Source organism: Zonotrichia albicollis, chromosome 1 (assembly GCF_047830755.1).
Source record: "Zonotrichia albicollis isolate bZonAlb1 chromosome 1, bZonAlb1.hap1, whole genome shotgun sequence".
NCBI classification, from domain to species: domain Eukaryota; kingdom Metazoa; phylum Chordata; class Aves; order Passeriformes; family Passerellidae; genus Zonotrichia; species Zonotrichia albicollis.
Window position 1 is genome coordinate 5,133,691 of NC_133819.1, and position 15,799 is coordinate 5,149,489.

General features: G+C 42.2%; 1 protein-coding gene across 1 annotated transcript; it reads left to right on the plus strand.

Moving 5' to 3' along the window:
• Positions 1-4,601: 4,601 nt before the first annotated feature.
• GORASP1 (golgi reassembly stacking protein 1) lies at positions 4,602-13,310 on the plus strand. The gene is made up of 9 exons (XM_074546959.1): positions 4,602-4,840; positions 6,714-6,794; positions 7,793-7,996; positions 8,631-8,717; positions 9,046-9,176; positions 9,724-9,865; positions 10,357-10,501; positions 10,796-10,951; positions 11,228-13,310. Exons 1-9 carry the CDS (start codon positions 4,778-4,780, stop codon positions 11,488-11,490), a joined length of 1,272 nt encoding a protein of 423 aa, XP_074403060.1. The 5' UTR covers positions 4,602-4,777; the 3' UTR covers positions 11,491-13,310.
• The last annotated feature ends 2,489 nt before the right edge of the window (positions 13,311-15,799 follow it).

The window sequence follows — 15,799 nt, forward strand, 5'->3', positions numbered from 1 at the left end:
CCTCTAATGGAATAAGTAACTTTCTTCTCTAGTGTCTGAAACACTCTTGTGCTGATGTTCCAGAAACACCCATGCAACCATTTAAAATAAATCTTTAGTGAGGCACAGAATCATCCTCAAGGGAGCCACATGAAAATAAAACTCAATTCCTCTCTGTGAGAAGACACAATGTGTCACTACAAATTCTGCTATGCAATGCTGCTCTTTAATAATTTATTGGAGTCTCTGTGCCCTGGCTAAGCTGACAAATTTAATATGGAAGTGCTGCTCAAGTGTTGAATAAACATGAGCTAAAGTATTTTTCCAAACAAACAAAACTGCTGCAAAAGAGTGGCACAGGGCAGATTAGGTTTTTTCCATTAATTTATTGACAGCAGCACTATTTTTGGTGCGAGTTTCTTTAGTAAATTAGATAAAATACTACTTACAACATGCTTACATTTATGAAATCACCCCTAGATTTGATTTGTTCTACAGCTCCTCATTGATCCTGCAGAGGTGGATGAAACACTGGGTTAATGGATCATCAGATTTCAGACTGAAGGAACTTGTGACAAGCAAAATGTAAAAGCAGAAGTTAAAAAAAGGATCATCTTATCCATATTTTTACACCTTTTGTCATCTCAGTGTGTATCTCTCTTTCCAGGCTTTTAGATTATGAGGAAAACCAGTGTTTGGGTCTTTTGATAACACTTTGAATGATCTTTCAGTGATCATTCACTCTCATCATGTATTTATCATTTAGCCACTCATTGATATAAATATAACTCAAAGCATTGCTGCTTAGTTTCCTTAAAAAAGCCTTGATAAAGCTTTGATGAGAGAGTTTTGAAATTCAAGCCAGCAGATTGCTCCTTTTTCTGTATTTCCAGATGTGTGAGACAGGGTATTCCTTTATCAGAGCTATGTGGGCTCTTCCTGTGGCATTCACATTTTCTGAAAAAATTTCTTCACCCTCTATATCCTGGGCAGCTGAGAAACCTCAGAGAAAAGGGAAACAATTCTTATCTCATTTGCTTCTCCTGTGTTGTGCTCATGTGGAATGTGTTTGGAGATTGTTTACTCAGTTTGTTCCATTGGATTCTGCTGTGAGTTGTTTTCACTCTTTGGCCAATCAGAGCCAAGCTGTGTCAAAGCTCTGGAAACAGTTACAAGTTTTCATTATTATCTTCTTAGAATTCTATAAGTATCCTTTATGTATTCTTTAGTATAGTTTAGTATAGAATTATTTAATAAATTACAGTATTATAAAATAATGAATTAGCCTTCAGAGAACATGGAGTCAGATTCATCATTCCTGCCTTCATCGGGGCAGTCCCGCAAATACAATATCTTCCCAAGAATATAATACTCAGCTACCCACTAAAAATATTACTTATTGGAGTTTCTTTTACTTTATTAAGGCTGGCAGACCTCCTCTTCAGATCTCTGCTAGAATTCCTTGTGTCTTATGTTGGAAATGGGTTTGTGTATTCTGTTCCTATCTGATGGGGCAGTTCTCTGCTGTTCATGGGGCAGTTTTTTCTTTATCTCTCCCCCAGCCAACCCTCCCTCCAGGAGATCTCTGCTGTCCATGGCCACTGAGTGTCCCTGCAGGGCTGATCCAATCCCAGCATCCCATGGGGAGATGCTCCGCCCAGGGGAGGAGCCAAGCATTCCTCCCTGGATCCAATCTGAGCCTGGCACAGCACAGCAGCCTTTGCCCCCTGCATTGCCAGAGGAGCAGCTTTCTGCTGCCCTGCATGGCCAGAGGGAGCCCAGGCCCATCTGCAGCAGCCCTGGAGCTGCAGAGGAAAACTCCCCCCTTGTGCAGGATCCCTGCTGCAGCAGAGCCACAGCTGGCACTGCAGGAGGGCTGAGCCCCCGTGGGATGGGGCTGGGACACCCCCCTGACACACAGGGGGCAGGGCATGGTCTGACTCTGGCAGTGGGGTTTTGTATCACTGCATTTCTTTTTTAATTTTCCTCTTAAAGATATGTTATTCGTACTCCCATATCTTTGCTAGAGAGCCCCTTAATTTCAAAATTTTAATAATTCAGAGGGAAGGGGTTTGCATTTTCCATTTCAGGGCAGGCTCCTGACTTCCTCAGCAGACACCTGTCTGTTCAAACGAAGACACCTTATTAAAAATTTGGATGTTCTGTATTTCCCAGCCTCCTGCAGCCCAAGTGCTTGAAGCAAGCAATACAAAACATCTGCTTGTGGTGTGCCAGGTCATTCCCCTGCTCCTCCAGAAAGATGGGGTAAGTACCATCTATTCCTGAAAATTTATTGCTTATTTTCTCTCTTCATGGGCTCTTTCACCTCCACCTTAACATAAGACCATGCAAAGAAAGGTTGGGGATGGAAACATCCTCATTGCCTTCTGTGATAAATGCAAAGAATTCCTCTTTCCTTTCTCTTTCCTTTCTCTTTCCTTTCTCTTTCTACTAATATAGTACTGGAATCAGACTCTCTCCTCTGGCATCTACTTTTGGTAAGTTTGAAGAAATGTTTCTCATTTCTGTTGTTTGTAAAAATACAATTACACGGTCAACACTGCAGCTCCTCATTGGTTCACCTGTTATAAAGACACAAAAAGCAGTTTAATACAAAATACAGCTACGAGATAAGGTTCCCAAATATACACAGCATAAAAATCCCTCAGATAAATGTTAGGCATATTTTTTTTTCTGAATACTTTTATTTCCCATCTGCTCAATGAATGTGATGCACAGATCTGCAGTCACAGCTTAGAGACAACTCCAGGGAAAAGTTGCTTAAAAAGGCTCCTGAGAATATCCTGTGCTTTCTCTGGATAAATATGAACCAAAGTGTGTGGATTTTCAAGCATAAATAGCTCCTGAAGTGTGACAGGGAATGTAAGAAGTTCATTTGGAAGTAAAGACAGAATGGAAAAAACAGCTTTTTTTTCCCCTTTTTTTACTGTTTTTATGCATCACACTTTATGCATCACAGAGATTATGTGGATGGATCCTTTGAAAAATGAGATCTTGGAGGTGACAGCAGAACTACCAAAGAGTAGTACTGAAATCAGTACTTTTATACTGAAATGAAAATGTTAATGCAAGAAATGAAATTAACATTTTAACAATATTAATGTAATAACACTTCCAATTATTTCTGCTACTTTGAAAATTTTCAGAACTTTTCCATTCATGAGTTAAAGGCAGAATCAGAAGGATCCATCCTAAATAGAACAGAGTGGGGCAGACATGAAATTTCAGGGGGGCATAAATACCACCTAAAAACCTCTTAAATAGAAATACCTTTCTACTTAAAAATACTACAAACTACCACTTGTAAAACAGCAACATTGGATTATTGATTTAATAGTATTAATCAATGCTGAAAGTTGTCTCAGCTGGTAGAAACACTGTTCTTGAGCACAATTCTCTGCCAAGAGAGAGGAACAGAAACACAATATCGCTAAAAACTTGGCAATAATATCTTTTTGGATTATACTAATAGGGGGATGATTTTTAAAGGCTGTTAGAATTAGAAATAATATCTTTTTGGATTATACTAATGGGAAAATTTTTAAAGGCTGTTAGAATGAGAACAGTAGTGGGCAAGTTTGGGGATTTTTTCAGTTTTAAGCTGTGCCACGGGAGGTTTAGGTTGGACATCAGGAGTGTGAAAAACGCCAAGCACTTCTTTTATTACAATTTTTAAAGTTTAATAGTAATAAGATGGTTATAAAAATAGTAATACAATTAGAGTAATAATAATTTGGACAATTTGAATTAGAACAATATGAGACAACAGAAACAAAGAGTTACGGATGTCCAGGTACCTTTTTATGGGCAACATGAGCCCGAAAAGGGACCCACTTAATAAAGAATTAACCCTTAAAAACAACAGCCTGTTGCATATTCATACACCTCATACATGATGCATTAATTCCATTCAAATACAGGATTCTGTCTGGGCAGTGTCAACTTCTTCCTCTGAATCCAACAGCACCTTTGAGGTGGGAAGAAGTTCATTTCTTCTGATAAGAAGGCAATAAATTATTTTTCTCTGAAAGATTCAGGTGTCCTGTGGCTGCTATCTCACTGCAAGTCCTTTCTTTAAAAAAGCATCCTACATAGCATAGATTCTATTTTAACATTTTTCATAACCTATTTAACACACTTACTTAAGAGAATTAATATAGCATTACTTTCTAACACAACACATATAATATTCATTGTAATATTTGCGAAAAGCCAATCATAAAATTGGCGTTTTTCACAGGAGGAATTTCTTCACAGAGAGGGTAGATCAGACATTGGAAGGGGCAGCCCAGGAAGGTGGTGGAGCCACCGTGCCTGGAGGTGCTTGTGGGAACATTGAAGTGCCATGGGCTGTCCCCACGGTGGTGTTCGTTGAGAGGTTGGATTCAGTGATCTCAGTTTTTTCCCAACCTAAAAAATTCCGTAATTCTGTGATTTTGTGGTTCTGGGACTCCAGCGCTGGCCCCGCCCCTCAGGTATGGCCCCGCCCCTCCGCACAGGCCACGCCCTCAGCATTAGCCACGCCCCTTCTCCTCTCCCCACAGCAACGCCTCGCTTCTCCCGCCCCGCCCCCGTCGTTAGGGGGCGTTCCCCACCGGTCACGCGCCAGGGCGCGGAGTCGAGCCGCGTTCCCCCATCGCTACGCCTTGACCCGGCGCTGCGCTCGGCGCTCGGTTGCTCCGGCCTGCGGGAGCGGCGTGCGGGCGCTGCCGGGGACCGCGGCCGCCTGAGGGCCGGCTCCGCTCGGGTCCGGCGGAGCGCTGCTGGCGCGGCCGCCATGGGGCTGAGCTCCAGCTCCGAGGGCCCCGGCGGCGGCGCCGAGGGATTCCACGTGCACGGGGTGAGGCGGCCGCGGGGATACGGAGGGAGGTTGGGAGGGCCGCGAGGGGCGGCGGGCGCTGGGGCGGCTCCGGCGGGGTCCGCACCCGGGCCGCCCCGGCTCCGGCTGTTGGCTCCGTCCCGGAGCTGCCACGGCGGCAGGGGCGGGGCGGGGCGGCCGTGGGGACCCGCGGGGGCTGCATCGAGCTCGGGGCCGCGACCTGGCGGGAATGGGTGCTGAGCTGCCCGGGGGAGCTTGAAATAATTCGAGAGTAGAGCAGCGATTCTTCCCTCCCTGTTCCCCTCCTTTTCTCCCTGCTCTCTTCCCTGCTTCCCTTCTCTTTCTGCTCCCCTCCATCTGTCTCAGTTCTCTCTCTCTGCTCTACTTTTCTCCCTGTTCTTCTCTCCCTATTCCCCCTCTTCCCTCCTTCCCTGCTCCCTTCCCTGTGAATCCCCACAGCATCGCGTTAGGGGGTTAATTCCCCTTCCAGCAGTGTTTCCCCCGTGGCTGCCTCTCCCAGATGCAAGTTTGTTGTAACTCCTCTATTTAGCAGATGTCTGCACGTACAGAGGTGTAAGTGCATATCTGGAGGTTTAAGGATGGGCAGATAACAGCTGTTTGCATGAATTATGCTTTCTTTTAGTGGGTATTTTCTTTCCCTGGAATAAGAATGGGAGCGTTGTTGCCACGTGCTGTTTCCTCTTCATGTGCATTCTGCGTTTCTCAGCATCAGTATAAAGCCACCTGCTTGCTTTTGATGCAGTTCAGGGCTGTGATAAAAGTTAATACTTCGACTCCAGCTGTGGTTACAGTGCTCGGTCTTGACTGTTTAAAAAAAAAGCGTGAATTTTATTCTTATTTTTGCTTTAGAAGCTTTACTGCAGTAACTATGCTATTAAATACATTTTTCTAACTTTTATAGACAGTTGTGCCAGCGAAAGCCCCAATACCAATACAACTTTATCTATTAAAAAACCCCCTATATATATATATTTATATTTATATTTATATATTTATATATAATTTTGGTAACACCAGATCAAATACAAGATGTAACTTTTCTAGCAATGAACTTCTCAGTTTAGGTGATGCCTGGGTTTTAATTTTGTGCTTAAATTGTGAGGTGGCCCTCAGGAGTCAAATATATCTCAGGTTAAGGGCTGCTGAGTTAACAAAAAGTGAAGTCAAGAGCAAATTGTCAGTGATTCCTTAACACCATCTTGCTTTGTCAGTGCACCTTGAGGTGGGTGGATTTAATGTAATTGCAGAATTTTTGTGGGGTTTTTCCTGGTATGAATGTGTTTTATGAGTGTTCTCTCTAGTGATGGCATCTCTTCTATGACAGCTTTGGTTCTAATGAAATTGAGATGTCCCAAATCTATTTCTTAGGAATTTTTTGTAAGTGGTAGCAGTTTCCTTGACCAGAACTTGTGAGAAGTGTGTGCTTGTGTAAATATTCCTGTTCCTGGGGGCTGGGAATGTGGGAACCCAGCTGTCACTTGTCTTCATGGAAAAATGGCTCTGATGCAAGTGAGGACTCTCACAGTGCTCAGGTTGTTAGAACCACAGGAGAAAATCCTGCAGTAGCACCTTGAAAACCCAAATTTTCTCCAAAGTATTCAGAATTTAATAATTCCAGGCTATGAACTCTGAATCACATTATTTGCGTCTTATATGGGGTTCAAAACCTGCTTTTTACAGCTTGATTTGGGTATCTGTTCATAGTTATATAAAAGTAAGAGCCTAATTTTGGGCTGCTGCTTGAGGGTGGTCATTTGGTGCCTTATCTCTGGCTCAGCTCAAAAGTAAATATTGAATCAAGTGTAAAGATTAACACTTTCCCTTATGTAACTGGAGGTCAGTGTGGAATAACAATAAAATCTGTGTTCTGCAGGTTCAGGAGAACTCCCCAGCCCAACAAGGAGGACTGGAACCTTTCTTTGATTTCATCATTGCCATAGGACACACGAGGCTTGTAAGTCTGAGATGATTTTGTTTTCCACCTCACATGAACTGTGGGCACTGTAGTGATGATGAAAGGTAAAAACCAGAACTGTCACAAGCAGAGAAACTTTTCACATTAGACATTAAAACTGAAGTAAAACTTGCAGAGGTTCAAAGTCTCTTTGGCTAGCCCCAAGTTTGAAGGAAAGGTTTTGTTTATGCTTTTACTCACATTAACTTCTTAGCAGGTTAACACAATGTTTTTGTTATTGCTCATTTGTACATATTTTCTACCACAAGGTGAATACTGAACTGGTGAGTCAATAGAGCTCAATGTTTGTTTAAACAAACTTGTTTCAACACTTGATAAAACATTGAAAAGAATCAGCCTACTTATACATCTGAGGCCAAGAACACAGTTCCTGTGTGTTGAGTTATGAGAGAAGAGTTGAGTTTTGGTTGATGGGGTTTTTTTGGGTTTTGGTTGGGGTTTTGTCAGAGCTGTGCCTTGTATGCTCCACCATAACCACATTCAAGCTGAATTCATTAAGTTTGTTTTGGTTTTATGAGAGGAGATGTCTTTTTTGGAAGTGATCATTATGAGGGCAGATTTTTGGGGAAGATCATTTCATTTTCTAACAATTCAGAAATGAAGCTGTTCTTTCACAGTCAGTGTGCAGTAACTTTGGAGGGCTGTTGAAGAGGATGGGGCTCAGACACATGAAGGGAAATGTTGCTGCTCCTTGTTAGACTACAGCTGGCATCTGATACTGCTGGTGTTATTTAACAGCAATTGTGAAGGACAGGAATGCCAGTGATGAAATGGAATAACAGGAAATACTTATGTAAAGGGATGTGTGTTGACAGTACTGACTGCCTTCTAGTAAAAGAAAATTGAACTGGAAATTGCCGGGATTGTTTGTGAACCACACAGCCTAAACTTTGATAGATTTGGCTCTTTGTATACAAATTCTGCCACATGCTACAGATGTGACTGGAAATAATGTTAATCCTGCATCTGCTTTACAGAACAAGGAGAACAATATGCTGAAAGACCTGCTGAAGGCAAATGCTGAAAAAGCAGTGAAGCTGGAGGTGTACAACATCAAAACGATGAAAATCCGAGAGGTGGAGGTGATCCCCAGCAACATGTGGGGAGGCCAAGGCCTCCTTGGGGCCAGTGTGAGGTTCTGCAGCTTCCAGGGAGCCAATGAGCACGTGTGGCACGTTCTGGTGAGCAGCAGAGCTTGGCTGGCTCCTGACTGTCTGTACAACCTTGTTTTACTGTGTGATGTTTAGTGATGTACAGTGATGCAGCAACTCAGGGGAAGGACACAGTCTTGAAGGTTTGTCTGAGCTGTTTGAGTAGGGACAAGGACAAAAATAACTCCATCCCAAGCAGACCAAACAGTACAGGTGGGAAGGGTTTTTTCCTTTTATGTTGATCAATGACAAAAGTAAAAAGATTCTGATTGGTGTCTCTGTAAAGCTGGCTAAACTTCAGTGAAGTAATTTTAATGTTACAAAAAGCACCATGAATTTATTTTAAAATTAAGAAGAGCTGGAAGAGTAGAACTGAATAGGAAAGAATGTTTATGTTTGTGGTTGTTTAAGCAAGTGCATTTTCTCAGCATCTTCAGAGGATGCAATTTTAGATTGGTAACATCTTCTTACCCATCATGTTCTACATCATTCTTACTCATCATGTTCTACAGGATGTCACAGGTAGATGTAGACTATTTGAGAACTTCTTTTTTTATCCCATTAACAAAATGTTCTTTCCCTCCTTGCTCTGGGAATTAGTTCTTTTTGATCTTGCTGGTTTCTCCTGCTGGGGGTGCAGATAACTCGTGTCATTCTTTCACAGGACGTGGAGCCTTCGTCTCCTGCAGCTCTGGCTGGTCTCCAGCCTTACACTGACTACGTTGTTGGATCTGATCAGATTCTGCAGGAGGTAGGGTGCACGTTCCTTCCAGCAGGCAGTGGTTGTCTTTGTGCCTGCCAGGTGTTTATTGTTTTGTATAAATCTCATCAAACACATGGGGGTGGCAATGAGGGATTTTGGAGGGTTGATGTTTATGACAGAAGCTTTATTGTTAAGGTAAACATTATCTTTCTTTTTAGTCTGACAATAAAAAGAATTTGCCACTTAAGATCAAACTACATTGGTGATTTTCCTATCTCTGGATGTTTAATGTCTCACATTGAGTAAACAACTATATAAAATGTTGACTTGCATGTATGAGTTTATTAACTACTACTTTTTATCATTTTTTTCCTAGTCAGAGGATTTCTTTTCCCTGATTGAATCCCACGAGGGGAAGCCTCTGAAGCTGATGGTTTATAACACTGAGGCAGATTCCATCCGAGAGGTAGTTGTGACTCCCAATGGAGCTTGGGGTGGAGAAGGAAGGTACTGATCTCTCTTGATGACAGGTTTGACACTTGCTGTAAATGAGCTCCTGTTAGGAGTATTACTACTATCAGTTATTGGTGTTTCCATGTTAAGCCTTGTTTCCTCACACTTGTCACCCAAAGCTGTTAATCTTTACATTAAAAAAAAATCAGCTTAGAATTAGGAATTGGGCACATTCAGGATCTAATCCTGCTCAGGTAGAATCAAATTGCAGAACTCCTGTTTTGAGTTCCCCATTAGCAGATTCATTACTTGCATTCTCATAGTCAAAACATTCAGCTAAAGCAAGAACAAAACCCACATCAGGTCAAATTAAATATTTTGTAAAGATATAAAATAGTTCACTGAAAGCTAAGCTGTGCATGTCTCAAACTTGATTGCAGAGCATTCCTTGAGTACTCTTTAGTGGAAATTCTTGCAGGTAGGTATTTCCTGCTATAGATAAAAGACATAAGCTATTCTTGTTTAAAAAAGTCAAAATTTAAAATATTAGCTTTGTTAAGAACACCTTTTTGTGTCTTGATTTTTTTTTTCACTTGTACAGTTTAGGATGTGGTATTGGATATGGCTATTTGCACAGAATTCCAACACAGTCCACAACATCCAAGAAAAAGCCAGAAAGCAAATCAGCTTCACCCTCACCAGAAACTGGAACTCCTCTGCCATCCACTAATGGTTACACAGAGGTAGGAAAAAACCAAATTCCAAACTCTGCCACGTTCTGTGGAGGTGGAAAATTTTCTGTTGTTTGGGACAGTGGTAATACAGAATGTTTGAGTACAGCATTCAAGTTTATTGAATGAAATGGAGTTGGGTGAAGGGAAGGGGAGAACAGGTCCCAGATCACCAGTGGCAGCTGATAAAAATTCTTGCCAGATATTTTCTCCCTATTTTCAAGTCTTGCATGCTACAGCTGTGCCACTCAATGGGGATCATGTTAGAACACCTACTTCACTAGGAGAAAGATAGATACACCTCCAGGAACCAAGTTCTGAGAACAGCCAGGCTTTGAAAGGCTGAGCTGGAACATGTCCTGAGTGGTGTTTGTCTTTCAGTTTCGGCATCACAGCTTCTCTCTGAACTGCTGCATGTGGAGACAGGCAGGATGCTTCCATGGGAGGGTTGGTGAAGTTTTTGATGTAAAATAATGTTTTTGCTTCTTGCTGTCTTATTCCAGACTCCACTGTTGGCACCTACCTCTCAGAATGACAGCTCTGAAGCAGTTATGAACTTGGATCATTCCACAGAGCAGGAAATGAGTGGTTACTCACCAGAAAGCTCCCTTTCTCCTCCTCCCCCTCTCCAGAGAGTTATGGATCCAGGTGTGTTTTCTTGGGTGCTTTTTTTCACCAATTCTTTAGAGTACATCTAAGTAAATTAATATGGTCTTAAACAAGCTAGAGATTTAAATTCAGAACTGTGAGCACTGGTGGTAGCTTTCCTTGAGGTTTTTGATTTCCCTGGATTTCAGAGCTGTAGAATTTAGCTACCAGGTAAGTTAAATTTATTTGCCTTTAGTAAGAAGGGTACTTCACTGACTTCTGTCTGGATTGAACATGTCCTTACGAATCTAGCATTTTGTGTTGCATCTAACTAATTCTTTCTTTCTCCTTCAGGATTTCTAGATATGTCTGGAATTTCAGTTTCTGAGTTCACAAGCTTAACAGAAGTGTCCAACCTATCCTCATCTGCCCCCTTCAACATGCCAGCAGCAGGAGCTTCTGTAGGCTCTGAAACATTAATGCCAAAGAGTGAAGCCTCTGCTTATTTTGGTAAGTGCAGTCATTATTTCCTTTGGGTCTTGTTTCTGGAATGGCACCAACTCATGCTAGCTTAACATCATCACAGATTTTGGAAACAGGCAGATTTTAATAAAAATCAGCAAAAATGGGATGGAAAAAGTAGCAGAAATCAGGTTTAGAAATGGAAAAATTCAATGTGCTTTTTCTTACGTTTATAGCATGTGGGTCTCTTTAAATGAAAATGCTGAGGCACTGTCTGTTAGCCTAATATGTTTTGGATTTTTACCAACTCTCTCCATTTCCCAGAAAACTCCTCAGCTTTGGACCCTGAAGGACCAGGCAAGCAGCCCCCCCTGGATGACCTCCTGCCTTCAATTCCATCTCTACCTTCTCTTGATCTTCCTCATGACATTTCTTCAAAAACAACACTAGGAACTGATGGTGATAACCAGGAGCCCAAGGTGCTTGTGAACAGCATGGAGAGCTCCCTCCCCACTGCTCCAGACACACCAGAGCATGAAGCAGCAAGTGAGCAGAAAGGAGAAGCAGCTGCACAAGATCCTCAGTGAAATGGACCCTGCTGCTGTTTACAGACTGCTGAATATTTTTCTGATCTTGAAAGAATTACAGTTACTCTATTTTGTTAGTGTAGACAATACTAGAAAAGAAATCACATGAAGTACATAGCCTGTTGTCTTTTCCAATCACTGTTTAATGGATTGATCTATGTTCAGAATTTGAATGCTGTCCAAAATCACCCAATCAATAGACAAATTGATGCAGAAACAAGTTGGACACGGGCAGAATGTCAAGTTCATGAATTCAGATTTGCCTAAAAGTGCTCCTGAATGTATTTACAAAGGCACTGTGCCTGAAGAGTGACACTTAGTGATGATTTTTATCAGTATGTTTGATGGCATTAAAAAAATATTTATAGTTTTGATTTGTTAGAAAGCTTTTCTAATGGTACATCTTGGTTAGACTGTTCTTGTGGCTTGCAAGGCATTTCTTACACTAAGATACTTTTACTTACTACTCTAGTACTCTAACTATTCTTTTTCTTGGTTTAATTCCCTCCTCTGCAACTGTCCTTTGTGTACCTTCTTTATCCCTACTTGGGCAGGAAAGAAATAATGTGGGGTTTGAAAGTGCAGCCTCAAATGGGACAAAGCCATGGTGGTGGCTCCTGTCATTCACTTCTGCTCTTGAGTGGACCAGGTGGGGGCCTTGCAGTTAAATAAACAGTGAGGGGGGGAATGATGGTGCTTACTTGAAATAAATTGAAGATGATTTTAAAGTAGGGGTGATGAATCTTTTTGCTGAAGATTGAATGTCTTGGCTGCTGTAGTGACCAAGAAATAGCTTTCCTTTGTGCTTTTCTATTTACTCATTGCTATTTTTATACAAATTATTTTAAGTTTAAAACAGGGCTGTTGTGCAGCACCAGCAATTGGTTTTTGTAGCCTTTTTTTTGTTTGCACATCACTTCTGAATGTAAGGGCAAGCATGACATAAACAATGGAAGACATGGATGGTTTTATAATCCTCAGGGCAGTGATTTATCATGAATTTCAAAGCTGCTGATGGGCAATAATAGAGCTACTGCAGTGAAAACCCTTTGTAAGTGACGAGAGTGGGGTACAAGGCTGGTGTGTGTTTAGGCTATAAACTAAAGTACACTTATTTAGCACAATATTGCCTGGTTTAGCTTTCCCTGCCCTGGCTCCTGCTCTGTTTCTGCACTGTCAGTAAGTGACACTGGTGCTGATGGAGGGGGGACTCAGGGTCCCACAGCTTTATCTGTGACAGCTCAGCTTCAGCCAAAGGGTGCAGGCAAAGCCACAGCACATGAGGGCAGATGAGTCCACCCTGACAAAAAAAATCTGTCTCTGATCTGTTGTTAGTCTAAAATACTGCAAGCACAGTAGTTATGAACAGGATTGACAAAGTACCTGTTGCTTTAAAGAATGTATTGAGTTTTGACTAAAGGCAGTAGAATTGACAGTGGATTCTAGTCTGCTAAAGGGTCTGTTAATTATGGGCCAGTTTTATTTCGCATGTTGCTAAAATAAATTTCCTATTTTGTTCCCTCAGCTGAACGTTACAAGGGTGAACAGCCAAACACTAAAAATAAATGTAATTTAAACTATTCCTAGGCTTGTTTGATCTTGGAGCTTGATGCCTAAGACACTTAGGTGGTGTTTTATTCATGTTGTTTATTTAGGACTGTTTCTAGTCCTTTATCTTTCTCAAAAATGGCCATGAGATGGCAATATTTAAGTGACTCTGTACCATAAACACCTTTTGGAAATCTAAGAGCAGGGAATGTCAAAACTCATGCTAGATTTCAAATGTCACCATAATAAATGGGTTAAACTTATTTCACTTATGTCTGTGTCCAGCCTCTGTGTGTTATGTTAACTGACTCTGGGAAGGGGTTTGGAAAACCAAGTAGTTAAACCTTGAGCCAGAGAATGTTGTGTTCTCCAAACCTGAAACCTGATCATTCAAATGCTAAATGAGGTGAAGAGTTGGACCTCCTCACCAAATTTCTTTTCTCTTACCAACTTGGATATTCCCTCACAGCTGCAAGTGGAGAGTACTCCTGTTTGTGGGTGCAAAGTGAGAAAAATGACTGAAATTTTAGTTTCAAAATAAAACAAAAAGATTGGGAGAAGCAGCTGAGGGTGGCTGGATTCAGAGCCAATACCAAACAGCCACTCAGGCTGCTGCTGTCCCAAAGATCTGTTTCCAGGTAAGCAGGAGCTGGATGTGACCTTTTTCCCCACTGTGTGAACTTCAAGAGCTCTTCTGCAGACACAAGGAGGATTATCTGGGCAGCATAAGGAGAAGGGTGGAACAAAGGCAGGAGGAGAAGGAGGTCACCTCAGATGTCACAGCAGCAGGATGGTTTGCAGGCCAGACACAACAGGATGAGCTGCCAGCCCTGAGCTGCTCCCTAGAATTACCAGCTGAGCCTGAGGCCACAGGCTTGGCAGGCATTAAATCCACAGAGGCTCCCAGCAGCTCAAGCATTAGAGTGAGGATTAGGCAAAGCCCATCTCCCCTGAGCCCTGCTCCTGCCAATGGCACAGCACCCAGGCATGGCTGATGGGGCTGGGCCAGGAGGAGCCTCTGGGCCACAGCATCTCCTCCCACCTCTGCTCAACAAAGGCCACAGAGAGCTGGCCCAGCCCTGCCCCAGCTGAGGCTGACCGGATCCATGGGAACTTTCCACAGCATAACCCTGTACAGGAATGATTGTAACCCCCCAAGATCATGATAAGGAAATGGAGGTAAACATGCAAATCTCATGATTAACAGCAGTATGGATGCTGAACTTGAATGAGAGAATGTGGATATGTTTATTGTCTTTAAGCCAAGCACCTACTAGTAGAACTATTAACAGCAAATTCAGGCATTGATTTAATTTTCCCTCTTAAACTTTCACAGCAGGTCTGACAATCTACTGAAGCTCCTGCTGGACTGCTCTAGGCTCTGTGCAGAGGCTGCTCAGCCACACTTGGCTGCAGAAATGCTGCAGGAAAATGGATCTCTGCAATGCTGAGCACAGATCACACCACACACATACTGGTGGGCTCATGTACTTCCACATGCATTCTCCATCTTCCCCCAAAACTGGGCAAGGATTTTCACTTCCAAGCAGTAACACAAAAACAGGCTCTTAAGAGAAAGCATCTACAGATTACTCATTGCATTGATTAGCATGTTCCATTTCCTGGGCACTACCACACAACTTCCCTCTTGGCTTTTGCCTTAAGCAGACACAACTGGCATTGCTTCTGCTGTAGCAGAATCTCAACTGCTTGCTCAAAGTTACATTTCTAAACTACAATATGTAATTAATATTTGTCACAGTCATCTTTTAAGAAAAATCCTCTCCTTAGGATTTTTCCTTCTGAGAAGCTAGGAAGCCTCAGGAACAAAATGTAAACAATGGTTATCTGCTGCTGTGGAATGCAACAGGTGCATCTGTGATTGGTCTCATGTGGTTGTTTCTAATTAATGGCCAATCACAGTCAGCTGGCTCAGATGGAGAGTCTGAGACAGAAGCCTTTGTTATCATTCTTTCCTATTCTATTCTTAGCTAGCCTTCTGATTAAATCCTTTTTTCTATTATTTTAGTATAGTTTTAATGTAATATATATCATAAAATAATAAACCAGCTTTCTGAAACATGGAGTCAGATCCTCATCTCTTCCCTCATCCTAAGACCCCTGTGAACACGGTCACAAATACATAATTATTACATATGTAATTAATATGTAATGAAGCATTCAGAGTCCCCCAAAAAAGAATCCAGAATAGTGTCACAGTATCCTCAAGAGAGATCAGACATGTCCCATCCAGGCTCCAGTCAGCACATCTACTCTGTGTTTGCACAGCTCTGGACAGAAAAACCTCCACTGTGGAACAGGGAGCTCTTTCAATCAACCACATTCCTGTTAAGTGTGTGTGTGCTCCCAGCAGCTCTGTTATCCAGCTGGGAAGTGACTTTCCCTGCCTCTGTTCAGGAGCCAGCATATCCACAGTGTAAGAGCATGTACTAGATTGATTCTAAATGTCAAATTCAATAAATTTCTAGGGATAAAGTTTGAATCAAACAGGACCTCTGCGAAAGGAAAAATCATACCTTGGTGTAATATCTCTATACCAGTAACTGCCCTGCCAGTCCCTGGCTGCCCCTCTCCTGGACAATCCAACAAATAAATCCCAAGACCAAGAGGCAGAACGACACTAAGGTCCCTTCCAACCCAAACCATTTATGATCCTGTAATAAACTCATCCAGTTCCAACCCCCTGCCATGGGCAGAGACACCTTCCACTAGAACAGGATGCTCACAGCCCCATCCAGCC

What these genes read in the sequence shown, in the direction of transcription:
- GORASP1 (XM_074546959.1), top strand. Translation starts at nt 4,778, where the DNA reads ATGGGGCTGAGCTCCAGCTCCGAGGGCCCCGGCGGCGGCGCCGAGGGA. An exon ending in AGCACGTGTGGCACGTTCTG is followed by an intron (nt 7,997 to 8,630) that starts GTGAGCAGCAGA and finishes ATTCTTTCACAG; the next exon opens with GACGTGGAGCCTTCGTCTCC. An exon ending in CCAGAGAGTTATGGATCCAG is followed by an intron (nt 10,502 to 10,795) that starts GTGTGTTTTCTT and finishes TTTCTCCTTCAG; the next exon opens with GATTTCTAGATATGTCTGGA.